The sequence below is a fragment of the Leuresthes tenuis genome, unplaced genomic scaffold (genome assembly GCF_036924035.1).
Source record: "Leuresthes tenuis unplaced genomic scaffold, fLeuTen1.0.hap1 SCAF_15, whole genome shotgun sequence".
Classification (NCBI taxonomy): Eukaryota; Metazoa; Chordata; class Actinopteri; order Atheriniformes; family Atherinopsidae; genus Leuresthes; species Leuresthes tenuis.
This window is the reverse complement of record NW_027325369.1, coordinates 25,351,955-25,371,392: the sequence shown is the minus strand read 5'-3', so window position 1 is coordinate 25,371,392 and position 19,438 is coordinate 25,351,955. Positions and strand designations below refer to the sequence as shown.

Sequence of the window (19,438 nt, the reverse complement as noted above, 5' to 3'; positions counted from 1 at the left end):
ACTGGTGTTTACACGTGAGGGCTGCTCTGTCGACGTCACGGATAAACTTACATGTGTTTATATTAAAGCAGCTGTAGCATTACATAAATCTACTTAGAAGCTTATTCATTTTTGAATGTAACTAATTTTGCAAGAATATCTTATTTCCTATAATGAGTCACATTGTAAATATAGACTGTTTGGCTTAACCTGCCGCATTCGCCTTAACTTCTTTATTAAAATTCTAACAACTACAAAACCAAAGTGTTGATCATACCTTGTAAAACTTCAGAGATCCGGATAGACTGATTCACCCACTCTCCATTTGAAGCGTGACTCCGCTGCGTCCTTCCTCTCCAACTCCAAACTTTTTAGCGTCCGAGGGAAAACTTCAGGTGAATCATTTCCGTGAAAACTTCGGCGCACTTAACGAAACAACCGGACCTGTTTTGCTTCCAGCGCTTCAGCTCCAGTTTGTCGGTCACTGTCAGGTGCTGTTTGTCTACGGACGCTCCACTGGACGAAACCACACAGGGGGAATGAAGGGAAACTGCCTTCGACCTGCAGCTCCCACCTGGAGGAGGCAGGGCGCTCGCTCAGGTGGGAGCTGCAGGCTGCGGTCGGTGTTGTGGGGACATCTAGCGGCGGAGAAACGAAACAACAAGCGGATTGGCCCTAATGCAGGGTAAAACATTTTTTTAAAGATTTTTAAAAGACTTTAATTTTTAAAGTTAAAAATTCATTGTTGACGCACTTTCTGTGTAAACAAATCTTAAGTAATAATATTGAATAAAACGGAAAAAATTCTACTCATTAGAATATTACCTTTGCTATTTGTCATATCATTATGACCTCATTTAGATTTAATTTTACAAGTGGACCCCTTTAAAATGGTAAAGCATTGGGTTTATTCGGTAGTTTTGGTTTTGTTACTGAGAAAATTGACAACAGAACACACAAGAAAAATTGAACAAGCAAAATAAAGACTTCACTGGGAATCTAGATAAAAGATATTATTTTAAATCAATTTGTTTCGAGAAGTGTGCAAATGTTTTGGCTTTTTTTTTTACAAAACTATTTTGTATTCATTTAACAGAATAAAGTAAATAAAAATAAAATAGTCAAGCGTGGCTTTCACCGCACTCTAAACTACTCCCATTTAATTGAAGTTTTGTAGTTTGAATCAACATATGGTGCTTTGATCATTACTTTACCCTTATGAGGTAAATACTTCTTTTACAGTATTTTTGTGTGTTACTAATGTGGACTATGGACAATAATCAGTATATTCCTATAAGAACACCCGCATGTCTTATATTGGTCTTTTCACAAAACCCTGCTGTGTAATTTGTGTTTATGGCTGCTTCCATTAGTCTGTGTGAGGTTTGATGGACGGCATGCAAAATACTTCAAACAAATATTGTTCTCAGATCATGCAAACTAACAAGGAGCTGAAGCCAACATGGGATGCACTGGCCTGCAATTGTTGCAAAACCCTTGCCTGCACAATTGTCAGAGGCCAGATGTTTTTAATAGAGAGCTAAGAAAAGTTGTTGCTTGCTGCCAGGCTGTCAAACTGTATAAATATAGCTCTCTGTGGCACCCAAGCTGGTCCAGACATGTGCTTACCGATGCATCCGGAGCACGTAGGCCGGTCTGCTCCCAGAACTGGCAAAGTTTGTGTTCCCATGTGGGGGTATGATAGAGTCTTAGATAGAGTTTCCCCTCAGTGCCTCCTGTGTTATTTATAAGCACAAAGTGTGCCACTGTTTTCCTGGAGACATACACACAGCAGGGAAAAGCTGAAAGTCTGACCTGTCATGTCCAGAAAAGTAAGTAAAATTATGTGTTAGTGTGAGCTGTTACCCTTTGGGATAAGACATAGTATTTTGTTGATGAAATTACAGTCTGTAATGACTTTGTGAGGTTAGCAGCTATCAGGCATTATCAGCTTAATGAAAACCAGAATCTAATCAGTTAGTGTTGATTAGTAGCTGATTAATGGCCGTCGACTTGTCTCCTCTGAACTTGTCTCTCAGCTTGTCGTGGACAATAAAAGATCAGTGGAGGATGGAAAAGACACAACATCTACAGAGGACTCACACATAGAAGAAATCTCAGAAAACATGCACACTGACTCTAAAGCAGAGACTATCTGTCCCCTGTATGAGGGCACACAACACCACACGCCACAGCTGGACCAGGTGGACGAGAAAACTCTGGGGCAACATTTTGAGCACTGCATCCAGGAGGTGTCTCATCTGGAGAAGCAGCGAGACGAGCTGATACAGGAGCTCGTTGATCTGCAGGAACCTATGCTGCAGGTTGTGGAGCACCTCAGAGGGAAGCTCGAGGGGACGCAGAGGCTGCTCACCCTGGCTCAGCTGGATTACATCGCTGTGTATGAGGAGGTTCAGCAGGTGAAGAGGAAAGTGTTCGCTACAGCTAGAGTCTGCATCCAGAGCCAAGTGGAGCTGGCTGCACAAAAGTACGAGGTGGATCAGTCTGTTGTTACACAGGTATGGACAAATCATTGCTTTGTGCATATTTGCTCCTAAGTTCAACAGAAAAACCAAACATATTACAAATCATGTTGCTTTTTTTTTACTGGGAAAAAGCAACTTTTCTGATACATGTTTTTTTCTGTAGTAAATTGATGATTTTTATTTTTATTTTTTATGTTCTATTGTGAATAAAATATTGGTTTATGAGATTTGTCAACCTTTGTATTCTGTTTTTATTTACATTTTATACAGTGTCCCAACTGTTTTTTTTGGAATTGGGAAACCTTGGAGCAAAATACAAATCTGGATAATCAAGATCATTTCATTTTGACACTTACAAAACAATCATTATATATATAGTGACATAAGAAAGTCTCAGTCTCTGGTTTTCTTTACTAATCATGTATCACTAGAAGAAGTTTCAGGTACACGGGACAAAATTCTTGTTTTAATTTAAAAATGCTACTAAGATCCAAAGCCCCTAAATTTACTACAACATTTAGCAAATGTTAAAAACTTAAAAGGTTCTACTCAGAAAGGACTTAGAACATTTGTTAAATCAGGAAGTGCACAGCAGAAAGGGTTTTTTAAAGAAATGGTTTAACCTGCATGAAATGATCAGACGCTCCTGGTATGTTGCCATCAGTATAGACTGGATAAACATTTTCCATTCCTTTAATTAATTACCTGCTTTCATTGAATTTCTAGGGGCCATGTGCAGAGAGCATTTGTAATCCCAAGGCTGGTCATTCTGATCTGTGGACCAAAATCTATTTTTTTTTTCAATTTGATAGATAGTTGTCATCTCCAGTCACTTTACTCTAGCCAAAACTTATAGTACTGTTACTGTGACAAAGGGGTGATTTTTCATTTGTTCATAGGAGGAGCTCAAGGCCCACATCCTAAGTCTGACCCAGGAACTGTCCCAGCTCAAGGAAGCCCACCAGAACCAGCTCAACTCCCTCAGGGTTCAGGCCTCCAAGGCCTGCAGACCGAGGGCCATGAGTGACGTTGGTCAGTGTCGCCAGGCTTCCATCCGGCTGCAGCGGCGTCTCAGCGGGAGCGTGAGGGCGCTGGAGGGCTGGTACGAGCCCCGCCTCATGGCCCTGCTGAGAAGAAGGCAGGCCGGGGAGGAAGCTTTGAGAAACTGCAGGGAGCAAACAGCGGACCTGAGGGCCAGCCTGGGGCCCCTGAGAGAGGACGTACAGAGGCTGGAGGTGCAGAGATCCTGTCTTGAGGGGAGGATCGCTCTCTTGGAGGCAGAAAAGGATGAAAGCAAAGCACATTACAAGGTACGACGACTCTGGAACACAAGATATAATAAGTATGTGTTGTAACCCAAATCTGACATTCTTTCACTTCACCAGGAGACTGTGGAGAAACTGAAAGAAACTCTGAGGGAGCTAGAGTCAGAATTTGAGCTTCAAACTAAATCGAAGAAGGATTTGGAGGATCTTAACAAAGGCCTCTTAATGGAGCTCACATTTCTGAGGTAAATTTATAGCAGTGGTTTACAGCTTTAACTCATAATAAAGTGGAAAATCTGAGAATGAATTATTTTTGTCTTTCAGAGGCAGCAATGAATCCAGGAACACCCCTGCAGAGGAAAGCCAACAGTTCTCCATTACAAGCAATTAGTCTCAACTACAAACCAAACCGCTGCATTTACATCGAGCTCAAAGCTGTTCTAATTTACAGAATGAGGCCAATTTGTACATTTAACATATTTGCTAATAGAGGCTGATTTACGGCACATGACTCCTCTCAGCCTTTAAAACGCAATGCCAAGAAACAGAGTACAAAACTTTACTGTAAATATTTTTATTATGAATATACTTAGGTACACAAGAGATCAGAAGCAACACAAACAAAACGCAGAGAAACAAAATAAAAACACACAAGAGGCAACACACAATCAGGAAAATTCACACTACAAATATCAAGCAAATAAAAAGAAAAAGCTACAGTATGTACAGTCGTGTTAAAAATGGATCACTGGAGACGTCTTCTGCACAGCTAATGATGAAAGAAATAAAAGTCCAGAAAGAGAGCCAACCTGATGATGACAGCTGTGTCTGTGAGCGTTCAATACAAGCCAGAGTCGAGTTTGAAAAACTACAAGATCTAAAAAAATTAAATTAAAAAAATCCTGACCAAAACAGACGTTCTTTTAAATAAGTCGTGACACGATGCATTTCATCCTTTCTACAAAACACTGCTGCTAAAAAAGCATTTTAAAAGATTTTACTGCGCACACACCCAGCACTGGGAAACTGATCCATTTTTAACAAGCAGGTCAAAAGAAGAAGACGTGTGAAGACCGGACTCATGCCTGGACCTCTGAATCTGCAGCACCCTCCGGGTCCTCGTCGTTGTAGATATTTTCAGCCTGTGGAAGAATTTCCACAAATCATGTTCGCTGTTATTCTTATAATAAACACACTTTAGTATTAACATTCTCTTCATGGTGCGGCCGGTGATTATTTCTATTTTTTTTAAAGATCAAAGCGCTTACCATCTGCCACACTTGCATGATGTTGTCCTCTGATACAGAACAGATGACCCACGGCTCGTTGGGGTTCCAAGAGAAGTCGGAGATCTTTGCTGTGTGTCCACCGTGGATGAACTGCAGGCAAACGAAGCAGGAGAAATTAGGGGGTGTAGCAGGATTCAGTTTAAAAAGCCAGACAACGCGTTCACACCAACACCCCCATCATTACGCTCCCAACTCACCAGCAGCTCAGGAGGACCGTCCTCAGCATCTTCTGGCGACTGCTCCTCTCCGATCTTACTGAGGTCCCACACGTTGAGCCGCCTGTCGGTGCCGCTGGAGGCGAGGATGGTTTCGTTATGGGGAGACCACTGAACCTGCAAAGAAGAGAAGATGTGGTGTAACATTTCTGCTATTAAAGTGCTTTCTAACTGCCATCTGCCTGTTTCTTCTTCTGAGATACTTCTTTGTTTACAATGGACCCCTTAAATTAGCGATGGGACACAGGAACTGAAGCTTCAAAGCACAATGGGACGAGCAATTTCATATTAAGCCCTTTTTAAAGCTTGAATCATCCTCCCAGAAATCACGTGATCTATGACAAATGTAGCCTGACTCCCACATACCGCTGCCAATGAAGTTTTCTTAAACCAATATTTCATTTCTTCAACTGAAATAAGTGCAAAACAGTGTAAAAACAGAAATAAAAAAAGAGTAAGCTCAAATAAAATCTGATCTGCAATGTAATGAAGTGAGATTCTGAATTTACATTCTCTTAAAATTGCCTTTGCAGCGTTTAACAAAAAACAGAATAAAAAAAAAACATGGCAGAAATAACTGTGACAACAGGATCATTCAATGAAATAAAAGTACATCCCACAAATAAATGGCACCAAGCAGCTGTTTTCAGAGTATCCAAAGATATGAAAGCTGCATTGTTTCAATGAGTTTCATCTGGCTGTCACATCTCATAGCAATTATACTTAATCACATAACCACAAGCCTGGAATAAACCACGCATGCATGAGTCAAAGGCTGCAATTTAGAATGCGGACGTGCAAGTTAAGTTGCTGCTGACCAACTTGATCACGTTCAGCAGATCAAGATGTCTTTCAACTGTCTCGTCTCCTGAACAAACTCTCCCTTAAACCTCTAACTGGAACCTACAGCAGATGGAGTAGTTGCTCACAACATGTCGCAACACAAAGTGCACCGAGGCTGCAGACTGGAACAAGGCCCATCATTACCAGTTCAGTGAGAAGCGAGGCGAGACCAGAGATCAGCTGAAGAGGAAACTGAAACGCTAACAAGGAGGATCTGGAGGTGGGGACAGGCAGCAACTGAACTTTCCAAATAGAATATTTACATATAACAGTTGTGTCATTATTCTATGTTTGTGTGGAAATTTCTCATTTCAAAGTGGCTTCAAAAGTTCTGCTCACAGTACTGAGAAAACTGCTGCGAGGGGTAAGAAAAACATTTTTAAAAAGTGCATATGGGCTCAATTTGGATTTAATGAACTCACTGGAAATCATTAATTACAAAAACACAATGTACAAAATTCATCTCCTAAACATTGCATTAATGTGCGATTATGAATGATATAAAAACCACATTAGCTGTTCTTGCCCTGACCGGCAAACTCAAGGAATACAGCCAGCCCGACTAATCAGTCAAGAACTAATAACGTTGTAAACTTGATCAACTAAGGGGAGGGAAGACAATCATCACATCTGACAGCTTTTCAGACAAGTATCTGCAGACGTATTTGTCAGCAGAACACATTGGGTTTTACCAGCTGCTGAAATATTTGGAGCTGTGTTGTGAGCGGACAACTCCTTACTGAGAGACCTCAACTTGCACTCTGCAGCCAAGTTAGCACCCAGGTAAAAGTTTCAATGAGCAAAACTAGCAGAACAGCCATTATATGAGACTAGGTGGACTTTAAAAGGAGGCCGACTCAAACGTAACATCAAGTACTAAGATGGATCACACAAACACGAGAAGTAAAAACATGCAGCTTTCATATTCAAGGAATCTGTCGGATTCTGAAAAGTAAATTCAAAACGTTCTCACTGCTGATTAGTTTGTGTCTTACCTGGAAGATCTCGTCTTTGTGAGATTCAAATGAATGAAGCTTCAACTTCAGGTTCCTCAAGTCCCAAAGAGCCACAGTCTACACAAATAAAAAAAACCCAACAGGCATGAACTGGTTAATCTTCAAACTACAACAGGCTGTTCCCAACAGTTCAACAGAGAGTCGCCCCACCTTATCAGCAGAGCCAGTGGCCAGAATGAACTCGCTGTAGGGATTGAAGGAGAGGCAGTTGACCTCAGCGGTGTGGGCGTCCACTGCATGGCTGGGTTTGGAGGTGTTGTTGGACCGCGTATCCCAGCTGTTCCACAAAACAGACAAAAGCACCAACTGTTTAGAGAAAGCTGGAAATGAACAACTGTTTTTTTTTTTTTGCGATTCATCTTGGAAGCAACCTACATCATAAGTTTCTGGTCATCTGCCACTGATCCAAAGAGTGATTCATGGAGCAGGTGCCAGGAGACGTCCTCCACCACAGCAGTATGGCCTGTGAAGATTGTCTTGGCATCCACGATCTTCCCCTCCTTGGGCACCGTACTGATGTCCCACAGGCATATGGTCTGTGCAACATAAAGATGCACAACAAAATGTAAAAAGCTGCTAAAAGATTCACGGACATCAATGGAAAAAATCATGCAAAATTAAGAACAAAATTAAGAGAAACACAAGAGAGACAATATTAATGAGGATGTTCTGAAAAGTTTCTTACATGGTCATCAGAAGCACTTAGGAGGCATCCGCTGAGGTTTGGGTTCCAGGAGAGACCGTAGCCCTCCTTCTGGTGGCCTCTGAGACGCAGGTCTGGGGTGCATTCTCCAGAGGGGTCTTAAAGGAAACCAGTCTTATAGGAATGTACAACGTTTCTGCAGTAACAATGTTTTGAAACCCTTCAGAATAAGTGTTCCTACCAGGCTTGGAGGGGTGCTTTGTGTAATCAAAGACAAGCACATCGCTGGTGGGGGTCTTGGTGGCAATGATGCAAGGGTTCTGAGGCATGTAGCGCGCCCTGTTCACTTCTCCCTCATGGTTGATCTTGATCTCAATCTCTATCTTTCCACTTACGGAACCAAAACCTCCAAATTCTGAAATAGAAGTACAAAAAAAATAAGATATTTGCCAAGAATACCCACTGAGAACAAACATTATCCATACGGCCTTTAGCAAAGGCTTCTGACAGATTTTCTCTCACCGCCTTTCTCACTGTCGTAGTGTGAGGCATCAAATTGGGCATCATCATTTGGGAGCTGAACACTGGCAATCACAAGGTGATTCTGCTCATCAGAAGTGTGCGTCCCCAGAACCAGCCTGTGCACGCTGTAGTCCTTTCCCTCTGGTCTGTGGAGAGACATAACCGTTGTATGGATCATTCTCATCTCTAATCACAACTCAAATCAAACAAGATGTAACACATTCTCTTCTCACCTGGTGACATCTGGTAGCCACTGAGCTGTGAGGCTGGGCCACTCCAGGGCGTGAGTCATGACCAGGTCATAGAGGAAAGGGGTGTTCTTCTTCCATATCTTGTACTCTTCATTGATCACCCTTTCCTCCACAGCATCATCAAATGCAGCTGCAAATGAATGAAAATAATTTTCAAGCAATAAACGACTATTATTAAATCATACCATTTTTAAACACACTGAGCATATAATTGATCTGAACTCAGTAGAAAATATGTAGTTGCTAATGCTAAAGTTATGTCAGGAAAGTATTTTACTTGATAAATTACCATTGTGGGCATCGTTCCGGTTTATTTTCCTCATGAAATAATATTAGCACAAGATGCTTGACCTTGCTCCCGTAAAACAAAATCTAGTGTACTCAAATAATATCTAAACCCAAATGGAGCTCTGTACTCCACATTAATACGTTAAAGTCCCGATTTGGCAAGCAAGCTAGTAGCTAACGTTAGCAGGTGCTAGCAGCTAGCATGTTGCTCTAACAATGAAAGGAGATGCTGGCTGGCGCGCCAACGGCCACCGGTCTGTCGGAATCTTGATTTTCAATCAACTTAAACGACAATCATCCAGATTCAGCATTCTACTTCAAAAAAATGGACGCCCTTACCATCTTTATCAGCCATCGTGGCGTAGCTAGATCACGAATAATGGCAAAAAAATAAGTAATTTTGGGAGAGCGCTCATAAGACAGCACGTAGCCTTGCAATGGCGCCAACTCCATAGAAAACAGCTAGCCAATCAGCAGTCAGCAAAGCCGACAGGAAGTTATTACGACAACACCTTACTACATCCGGAACCTCCTTCTTTGGCTCGGGGGTGTGCTGCATTTAATGGTAACAGGGAACTTGAACTTCTAAACTCCAACTTGGAAAATCATAGAAAACGCCACAAAAGTCGGATTTCTTAGACTTTGCTCAATCCAGAGTTAAGTATTCCAACGTAATTTAATTTAAGAGGCACTTTCATTTTCAAACGCAAATTCTTTCCATTATTAGCATTAATGATTTAAAACATCAGACAAAATACTTTTGACGCATTTATTATATTTTTTCTCTCAGCTAGTCGAACAATATAACTGCTGGGGATGTATTACTGTTAACAGCAAAGTAACACTATAAACGTTCGTCTCAAACTTAGCGTGGAAGTCGAAAATTACACTCTTTGGAGATATAAATTCCCACTTCTGAGGAACCTCGAATGCAGCACGAGCCTAGTTTATCTCGTTGCGCGTTGACATGGTGTGGAAAGACTCGATCTGTCAATTAAAACTTCAAATAAACTCATTGTGGCAATGGATGACCGTGCACTAGACCTGACAGAGGCACAGATAGCTACCAAATCAAAATACCCGCCAATCAACAAGAAATATGAATGTAAGTCTGAATTTTTGATAAAAAATGTTGCTAGCTTAGCTCGTTTAGCTCCTGCTGCTGTAAACACTTTCCAGTGCTCAACTTTTGCTCACTGTGACTGTCATTATAGTTAGATTCCCGATCTCATTCAGTGAAGGTATTCATCTAAATGAGGTTCTATACATATACTTAGCTATCCAAAGCGTTAATCAGGTCTGGCTTCTCCAAACATACTATAAATAATATTTGTAAAAAGGTTAACAAGCCAGTTTTTTTTTTTTTTAATTGATCAGCAACATTCATTTAACTCGTCATGTTACCCTGTGTTTTATTATTTCAGACCTGGATCATACAGCAGATGTACAGTGAGTGTGTCTTATTTGGTTGAAATAGACTGATGTTCTGTGTCACCTTTACTAATATTTACATTTACCTTCCAAGAATTCACTCCTGGGGAGAGTCTTTGGAGGAAGCCTTTGAGCAGTGTGCCATGGGGATGTTCGGCTACATGACGGACACAGAGACAGTGGAGCCTATCGATACTGTTGAGGTGCAATCGGAAGGTGAGAGCACAACATAAACCGTAGTCACACCTGTTCTTTACCTGACCACAGCCATTGGGGACACAATGAAGATGTATATGTGGTCTGCAGCAATGTCTAAGTACAAGATTTCCCAGCTGGACATTGTCCAGAACATCACTGTGGCCATTGTTGCAGCTTTTGAGGGTAGACCCATAACCTGCAAGCTGCAATCCACTGTGTTCACACACCTTTCTATCATAGCCAACATTACAGTATCCAGCAATTCATGCAACAGTAGGACTTCTTGGCATCGTACAACACGGCCCAATCTTTGCTTCCCACATCACTTCATATGATCGGTCTGTGCCTCATCCGTTGTCTTTCTTTGGACTGCCTTTGGTAGGTGATAGTTTTGTAGCCACCCCCAAGTCAAAGTAGCTCTGATCTTCATGCTTGTCAGTTATTCCCTCTGCTAAGACCCTAGCTCAAAGACCTGTCTGTTCTCTTGCTCCATATATCCAAACTCCTGACAGATGTGTTTGCTACCAGATCATAACTAAATTTGTTTACATGAAACACAAAACTAATTATTGTGTTAGTCAGACCAAAACTGGACATTTAAAATGCTTGTAAATGTTATTCTGAATGGATAGTCCTGTTCATGCTCCAATTTCCATAGTTTTATCTTTTTGCATAAATAGTAAAGTGAAAGTTTGTGTTAATACAACTGTTTCCAATAAAGGTGCTCTCATCCTCTATTTCAAGTAAACATCCAAGTAACTTAAAGACAACATCTCTGCAGTGATTTTGGGAATGCTTACACTGTGTGATCATCTCCCAATAAGGAAGCAGCAGAATGTCTTGAACAGGGCTCAGTGTCAGACATACTTGGGTTAATCACTTGATTTCGCTCTCGTGTGTGTGTGAATCAGTTAAATGGCCGAGTCGAACTCTAACCATAGCTTGACTCAACTATGCATGTAACTATGCTGACTGTTTCACTTGTTAGTAGTTTTTTTTTTTATATTGTAACTAATCAGTATTTAACATCATGCTGCTTAAAGGTCTAAATGCTTTGTGTCTGTTCTTTTCTTAAAGGTGATGACATGGAATCCCTTCTCTTCCACTTCTTAGATGACTGGTTATACAAGTTTAGTGCAGATCTCTTCTTTATCCCCAGGGTGAGTATATGCTGGTCACTTGTGGAAGGTTTGACACATTGCTTTCATAACTGGATAGATGGAGACACAGATGATTTAACAGTGAAACTGTTCACATCTGGTTCTGACATGCATCCTGGTCAATTTGTTCACAATCTAAGGTGTCAAGTCATTTAGATCCAGTCTATTAAACCACATTTGGAGGTTGTCTTGGACACCTGTGGCTATGTTATTTTAACAGTTTAAAGGACCATCTACTGACCGACTGCGCCGCCACACAAGCGGTTATGGGTCCTTTCTAAAGTATAGTCCAAGCGGACGGGATGTATAACTTGCATAAATGTTTTTGTTGTCTTAAGTTTTATCATGTGCTCACCCTTGTGTCATGTCTTTGTTTTAGGAGGTCAAAGTTGTGCATATTGACAGAATGCATTTTAAGATTCGCTCCATTGGGTAAGTTTGGGCACCTTTTACCCATAACCATTTTTAAAAGGTGGTTGTTGGTGTGTATTAAAGTTCTTGCATCATGACCTTGAACTACATATCAAGTCATTTAACTTCTGAAATTTTGAAGACATGCTTATTCAATTTGTTTTAAATTTGATTGATATGAGGACAAAGTCAGTCATTTACAATAAAAGCTGAGGGTTTAACCTGTCAAATGATTTTTATTTAACAATCCTTCAGGTTTTAAACAAGAGCTGAATTATTTTTTTTGTTTCAGTTGTGGATTATTACAGGTTTTTATAGGCAACAAATTCAGTTTATTGGTGCATAATTTAATATGGCATCATCCATTGCTCTTAATATTGCTCTTAAGTGTCATTAAGTTTCTGTTGTTATTTACTTCCCTTTCTTTGTGGGTGATTTATATCTCGGGCGACATCTTAAATATCTGAGGTCATCTTGAAAGGGTAGAAACTGTACAAAGATGCGTTTGGTGTGCTAATGTAGAATACAGATGCGATCATTGAGTTTTAGTGGCTTTAGTTTTGGATGTATTCCTTTACCATGGAGTGAAAATTCTGCCTACTGCTGCTTTCTCACATCTGGTTTTGATTTTGCTTTTGAAAAGATGGGGTGAAGAATTCTCTCTGGCGAAGCATCCACAGGTAAGCCTGTTGAAGAAAATAATTTCTACATCAAGGTGATTAGAAAAGGTAGCTCATTCTAACGCTGTTATGTCCTGTGTTTTCATTAAAGGGAACTGAGGTGAAAGCCATCACGTACTCTGCAATGCAGATCCACGATAAGGAAAAACCAGAAATATTTGCCATCATTGATATCTGAGGATACCTCTGGAGGCAGATCACACTTTTGGTTCAATGGACCTACAAATCACAGCCAATTGAAGTGGCCTTTTTTTATGTAATGCACTGAATCTTAACTAAGAAAACCGTTTTTTTTTTTTTTTTACTCTAAAGACTCTATTATAATAAACATCATCTCAGAAATCATTAAAACCTTTAATGTAAATGAGAGGCAGTTACATTTCATAGAAATAACTGAAGTGTGTACTTTTATGTATCTTTTAAAAACACTGATTTAGAATGATCTGAATGCTTTTTATTGCATTTGTCAGCCCAATGTATACATTATTCATTACAATTGTTATTCTATGTATATTACATTTGGGATTTGGGTTGATGCCTTTTTGGATTACTTTAAATAAACCAACATATGTTTATTTTTCTTGTGGTTTTCATCTAACGGTCACTGGTGCCTCATATTAAAAGTGTGGTAACTCTGGGGGACAGAAGAGTAAACATGAATTAGCCATGAGCAAATATTATATACCTCATAATTTATATAATTATCAACAACTCATGATCACGAAAGCCTGGTGCTCGCTGGGAATAAAGTAAAACATCATTGCAAATTAGAACAAAACAAAAGAAAGGTAGAGATTTCTGATTTCTGTGACGTGAGTCACATTTTTAATGGATGTAAGGCAGTGGATAAATCTTAAAGTTAGAAGTTAGATGCGTTCTCTATGACGCAAACAGCAACAGACTTGTGACAAAATGTCATGTAACAGAAACTGTTCAGACTTTGTGTCTAGTTTTTTAGTCTAGTCTATATATTTTAGTTAATATTCAACGGCATTATGTTGAATGGTATATACCATTCAAATTAATTCAACCTGCAGTCTAATTTGTATCCAAAAACTGACCTGATGTCATGGAACAATATGAGCTCAGGTCCTCATAATGAAATTTAAGACAAGTATTGTTAGTTGAAAGGAAATTTGAACCTCCTGTCATTAATATCAGTCATCAATCCATGATAAATAAGGAAAGTTTGTCACCTCTGTTCATTTCCTGCTCACAGTGGGGATTTACGGTCTGTAAATCTAAAAAAAAAAAAGCAAAAATAATATGATGAAACTACACTAAAACTCCAAAGGCAAAGATTAAAAATTAGTTTTAAAACATTGAGTGTTGTTGAGGTCCTGTTATCAAAGAGCAGCTTGTTCCAATGTGTAGGCGTTGCTACAGCAAAAGTCTGGGTACATCTGGTCCATCTGATACCAGTGGCCTGTTCAGAACATGCTAAATTAAAATATTTGAAAGGTAATAAGGACCTAAGACAATGACTTAAAAAAAATCAACTGAGAGCAAGTGCAAAAAAGCAAAAACTTGCCAAATGTGGTTTCATCTGGAGTCCAGCTGCAGCCTTTTGGACAAGCGGCAGACTAGAAAGGAGAGACTGGCTGATACCTGCGACGATAAGGACTATTAAGCTGCTTTCACACACACACTGGAGTCCTAAAATATTCTAGAGATGATCCAGAGGGGTGCCATGTGAAAACACATATGTCTGCAGAATATCTTCCACTTTGAATCAAATGCATGAATAGCAGCTGCCAAAAGATTCCAGATAAAGTGTCTGCAAATTCTCTTGAAAATCAAGGTGTTCAGGTGTCATAAACAGCTTCACAGTTGTCATGCCTGGATATTATAAAGGCCTGAATTACTTTCTCAAAGTCAAAGGAAATGGAATAGAATATCTAAACAATTCATAACAACACTTAAAAACTTAAATTTATGTCACAGATCTGATGTAAATCTGTCCACATGCCACAGTAATAGGAACATTAACTAAACTATAAAGTCTATAAATCATTAAAAACTAATAAGTGAGGTTAATTTTAATAAAAATACTTCTTGCATCTTCTAAAATGGCAGCTTTGTTTTTGTTTTAGTGTTGGTTATTGGTGCAATAGTCCATGCTCAGCTCATAGGAAGTGGGCGTTCACTGTTTTGTAAATTTGAGTGAAGCTTAGTTTATGACACCATACTGACTTGTGGACAGAGTTTATTAGATTTTTTATGAAGATCGCAGACACAGTAGCAACGTCCATCCAAAAGCGTAACAATAATTTACAGAATTATTCTGGCTGGAGAAGAAGATTTTGTACTTCTCAGGTTTGATACCGGATCACACTGAATGGTCTGTTCACGTGAGCTCTGGTGATATAAAGACAAACCATGATCAACTAAACAGTACACTGTGGGTGATAGCGGTGGATCCTTTACAATAGGTTTCGGTCGCGTGAAACTGCTACAATGACATCACACCCATGCTATTTCCCCCTGCAAACATGCACTAAACACTAGGGTTGACTGGCTTGTATGACAGACATGTGAAACAAGACGTCGTAAGCCTACAGTCAAAGAAGTGCGTGTCTTAATTGAAGAAAAAACGCGCAATTTCTCTGTTTTCTATATTTGAATCGCTTCAAAGACCGAACCTATGCGCGACTTAATTTATCAAAATGAAAGGATATGAATTTTAACCGTCAGGTTTGGCCTGACAGATTGAAAGTGATCCACTTCTGCCAGTGTGGAGAAAAACTAAGCGGAGGGACCTCGCGCAGTGACGTCACCGTCTCCTCACGACTCTTTTCCTCCCATCTCCCTCAAATGCAGCTACGCCATCCCTCCTTTGTCTGCCGAGGAGAGTGCAACGATAGACGCGGAGAGACACCGGTCGGGCTCTGCAACTCACACTCGGACACCGCTGCTACGCTTCTTCGCTTTCGCTCCGTTGAAGCAGGCGAAAATAAAAGGAAAATAAAGCGAGGCTCTGTTCGTTAATCCAATCGTGGTAGTTTGCTGTGGAGTCGAGCGAAAGCTAACGTGAGCAACCGAGTCCAGCCCAGCAGAGAAGAAAATCAAAATGGAAGACTCGAAGTACCTCCCGGAGCTCCTGGCTGAGAAGGACAGCTTGGATTCTTCCTTCACACACGCCATGAAACTTATCACTGCAGGTAATGTGGGCGCTTGTTAGCTGTTTAAGCTAATAGACGTTAACGGTGGCTCGGCTTGAGGCCTACTTCTTTTTTTCTCTGGTGTGAGTCAACGGCCCTGAACAATGGCGCATTAACACACGTGGTTGGCAGCGATGTGGGTCAGATTCCCATTCAACGAGAATTCACTGATTTTAATCTTTGAAGTGTGCTCGTGGCTGAACTCATTAGCTCTTATTTTGAATTAGATTTACACTTTATATCCCTAAACGGTCAGCGTGGTTGAAGCAGAGCCACCGCCATTCTTGTACTCGTTTGGCGCTTATCCTCTGCAGCTAAGCTCCTGCATGGAGAGTGATTGTCCTCCAAAAACACAAATACCAGCTGTGTGTTTGGTAATGACCAACATGCTCGTGCAATGGAGAGGGGGGTGGCTTTTGTAGGCATATCTCCTTGAATTAAATCGATGGCTGCTGTTTTACATGTGCAGCTAGTTGATGCCACATACTAAAAATGTTTCTTGCCTGCAGAGATTGAAAGGATCCAGAAAGGTGACACTAAAAAAGAGCCAGAGAAGGAGGCATACCTGGACCTGTTCGCCACCAAGAGTCTGAAACTCAAAGAGCGAGTACTTATTCCTACCAAGCAGTATCCCAGGGTGAGTGTTTACCTCATTTTAAGTCTTTTGGAGGCTCAAGGCAAAGAAAACCTCCAGTTACCAGTTGAGAGTTTATATAATAAATGTGTCTCTTGCACTGTGAAGGCTCTGTGAAACCAAGCATAGACGCACTGGGAACAAATGTGGCCTAATTCAGTGTATCTAAAAGGAGCACACTCTTCCACTAAGCCCACTTTCTTTGAAGCGGTGAAGTCATGCATGTAGTGCCCTTGTTTCTGCTTGAACAGTTCTGCAGGAGACGGGCTGCGTGACTTTGAAATGCTATTCTGTGATGCTGGAATGTTCTGTGTTTCAGGTCAACTTTGTAGGGAAGCTTTTGGGGCCTCAGGGCAGCACAATCAAGAGACTCCAGGAGGAGACCGGGGCCAAAATCTCTGTTCTTGGGAAAGGCTCTATGAGGGACAAAAATAAGGTCTGTATAGAGGTTTGGTTTGCAGCATTTTTCTGAGTGGTTTGCTTTGTAATGTATCGCTTGTTGATTCAAAATGCTTGTTGGGTCTCAGGAGGAAGAGCTTAGGAAGAGTGGTGAGGCAAAGTATGCTCACCTGGCCATGGAGCTGCATGTGTTTATTGAAGTCACAGCCCCCATACCGGAGGCCTATCTGCGGATGGCTCATGCCATGGATGAGGTCAAGAAGTTTCTTATCCCGGTAAGGCTCCAGGGGGATTTATATTTTTTGTGGTGTTTAAACATAATGTACCTGACAGGAAAGTGATGTCTTGTCTTTAACTGACCCACAGGAGCCTGGTGAACAAGATCCATACATGGATCCTCATTTCCTGAATGGATCCCAGGATGGTTCAGGGAGGGGGCGGGGTGGTCTTGGAAGAGGCAGAGGTGGACCACCTGGATCCGGAGGACCAAGGTAAGAGCTGTAATAGTTCTGTATGTGCAGCCACTCTGAGAAGTGTTAAAACTTATGTCCTCTGTTCTTCCAGCACTAAGCATGTTCAAACACTGGACCTTATTTTACAAATCTCATCTTCCTCAGGGGGCGAGGAATGCCTCGTGGGGGCCTTCGAGGAGCAATGCGGGGCGGAGCGCCACGTGGAGGACCAGGGCGAGGCAGCGCACCTCGAGGGGCACCATCTGGCAGGGGTGGGCCACCCTCTGCTCCCTCCAGGGGAGGCTCGGCTTCCCGCTCCAGACCGCCAGCAACAGGGGCTCCAAGGATGCTCCCCTCTGCAGCCATGTCCCACCAACAGCACCAGGTTCCTCCGTCAGGATCGCAGGGTCCCAAACCTGATGCTTATGATGAATATGTAAGTTAGCATTTCATGTGCTGAGATGAGTGTGGAGTGGGCTCCTTTTTTTTTTGTCTTTAAATCCACGTGATTCACTCTGTATTGTTTTTGTTTTCCTTCCAGTCTTCATATGAAGAGCCTTACGCAGAGCAAGCCTATGAAGGATATGACGGTTATTATAGTCAGCAGTCTGCACCAGCGTAAGTCAGAACTTTGATTGATGCCTTCCTTTTATTTATATTTAAATGTATTATAATCTTTTATTTCTTTACCTTTTAATTATTTGACTTTAGGGATACTGAATATTACGATTATGGACATGGTGAAGCCCAGGATACAGCATATGAACCATACGGTAAGAGTGTAAACATGACTCACTGCAAAGTGCACATACCATTTAATATTTTACTAATTGTGTGTTTTGTTTTGTTTTAGCTCAAGATGACTGGGACAACTCATGGTCCGGCTCTGGGGCTGGAGGCAAAGCACCCCAATCACGGCAGGCGAAGGGATCATATAGAGAGCATCCGTATGGAAGATACTGAACGACTACTGGTAGAGAGTTGCTATGGCAACTGTCTCCGATTGTAACTGGCTAAACTTTTCAAAAGTAATTTCCCTCTTGTTTGTTCCCCCCTTTTTTTATGCTTTATTTTATTTTTGTTTTTAAGACTCGATAGACACGTTTTTGTTGGATGTATCGGTGTGCCAGAGGAGAAAAACACGAGCGCAAAGTTATTTTTTATTGTTTATCTGTTTCCATTTAATGTTTCAGTTGCGTAGTTACGCTCTTAGTGGGATAAATCTTAACGACGGAACACGAATGACATTTTAGTGTTATTTGATGGTTATTTCAGTTTATTGGGTCCTTTAAACTGTGATTGTGGCGATAAACTCATCACGTAGGCTGCATTTTCAAAAGTCCCTCATGACAGGAAAAAAATTATTCATAATTACTCAATGTTAGTTTACTATAAATAAAGCGCATTTAGATACAAATGCAAATATAGCCTTGAAATATTTTGATTAGCATCAAAAGTCTTGTTGTAGCATTGCAAATCTAGAGTTGTATGGATTAGTCTCCTAAAATACTGTAAAAAAAAAAGAGAGAGAAAAAATCATTTGACGAAGAACATAGGCCTCTATTTTTTTTGCCACCTTTTCCAATTGGTACGTTAAATGTCGTTTGGTACCTTGCAAAATTATCACTGATCAACCAATTCTTGTAAAGTTTGAAGGATTAACGATCCTTGCTCTGTGTAAGGAAGGCTGCAGCCAACTCAGCATTTTGTACATAACCTTAGGAAAACTGTGTATGCTTTAAGTCGTGCCGTCTCCAAAATGCATTATGCTTGTGTACCTTTTTGACTAAATAGGATACTAAACATATCCCAAAATGTTTTTCTGCAGTGCGTGTTTCAATAAAGTTTCTAGTTTCTTTTTAATCAATCTAAACTTGGTATTTTGCCTTTGTTGTACCAAAGGAATGCCTTCAGTTTGTGAAATTGGTCCTCAGCGGTTCCCAACAACGCTGAATAATCTGTATGTATACAAGTCAAGGTGATCTTCAAAAATCCCCCCCCAAAAAAGCAATGTTTTGCCAATGAGCTTATCCTCTTCGTCTGTTCTCAAAACTAAATGACATTTGTAATGCCACCATCAAAACACAAAATAAAGCTCATCCTTCCTTCAGGTAA

At 40.8% G+C, this 19,438-nt stretch overlaps 4 protein-coding genes across 6 annotated transcripts; 3 read left to right on the top strand and 1 right to left on the bottom strand.

The window, feature by feature from the left end:
* The first annotated feature begins 549 nt into the window (after positions 1 to 549).
* Positions 550 to 4,583, top strand: LOC140270325 (syncoilin-like). Of its 2 annotated transcripts, none has more exons than XM_072365459.1 (5): positions 550 to 664; positions 2,019 to 2,498; positions 3,365 to 3,775; positions 3,851 to 3,975; positions 4,055 to 4,583. In XM_072365459.1, the coding sequence occupies exons 2-5, from the start codon at positions 2,106 to 2,108 to the stop codon at positions 4,119 to 4,121; spliced, it is 996 nt and encodes a 331-aa protein (XP_072221560.1). In that variant the 5' UTR covers positions 550 to 664; positions 2,019 to 2,105; the 3' UTR covers positions 4,122 to 4,583. The 2 variants fall into 2 exon arrangements, with proteins under 2 accessions (XP_072221560.1, XP_072221559.1); XM_072365458.1 differs by lacking the exon at positions 550 to 664 and adding an exon at positions 1,337 to 1,811.
* LOC140270324 (histone-binding protein RBBP4) lies at positions 4,289 to 9,266 on the bottom strand. 2 transcript variants are annotated; one of them, XM_072365457.1, is made up of 11 exons: positions 9,137 to 9,266; positions 8,492 to 8,639; positions 8,259 to 8,404; positions 7,978 to 8,151; positions 7,779 to 7,894; positions 7,469 to 7,629; positions 7,244 to 7,370; positions 7,073 to 7,150; positions 5,217 to 5,351; positions 4,999 to 5,109; positions 4,289 to 4,872 (listed from the first exon to the last, which is right to left on the bottom strand). In XM_072365457.1, exons 1-11 carry the CDS (start codon positions 9,150 to 9,152, stop codon positions 4,810 to 4,812), a joined length of 1,275 nt encoding a protein of 424 aa, XP_072221558.1. In that variant the 5' UTR covers positions 9,153 to 9,266; the 3' UTR covers positions 4,289 to 4,809. The 2 variants fall into 2 exon arrangements, with proteins under 2 accessions (XP_072221558.1, XP_072221557.1); XM_072365456.1 differs by lacking the exon at positions 9,137 to 9,266 and adding an exon at positions 8,799 to 9,106.
* A 445-nt stretch (positions 9,267 to 9,711) lies between these two features.
* Positions 9,712 to 13,005, top strand: zbtb8os (zinc finger and BTB domain containing 8 opposite strand). The gene is made up of 7 exons (XM_072365777.1): positions 9,712 to 9,902; positions 10,222 to 10,246; positions 10,323 to 10,444; positions 11,504 to 11,586; positions 11,966 to 12,018; positions 12,641 to 12,677; positions 12,769 to 13,005. The coding sequence occupies exons 1-7, from the start codon at positions 9,821 to 9,823 to the stop codon at positions 12,853 to 12,855; spliced, it is 489 nt and encodes a 162-aa protein (XP_072221878.1). The 5' UTR covers positions 9,712 to 9,820; the 3' UTR covers positions 12,856 to 13,005.
* A 2,477-nt stretch (positions 13,006 to 15,482) lies between these two features.
* Positions 15,483 to 19,438, top strand: khdrbs1a (KH domain containing, RNA binding, signal transduction associated 1a). Its single transcript, XM_072364725.1, has 9 exons — positions 15,483 to 15,838; positions 16,348 to 16,475; positions 16,792 to 16,908; positions 17,000 to 17,146; positions 17,238 to 17,362; positions 17,489 to 17,759; positions 17,865 to 17,941; positions 18,035 to 18,096; positions 18,177 to 19,438. The coding sequence occupies exons 1-9, from the start codon at positions 15,748 to 15,750 to the stop codon at positions 18,284 to 18,286; spliced, it is 1,128 nt and encodes a 375-aa protein (XP_072220826.1). The 5' UTR covers positions 15,483 to 15,747; the 3' UTR covers positions 18,287 to 19,438.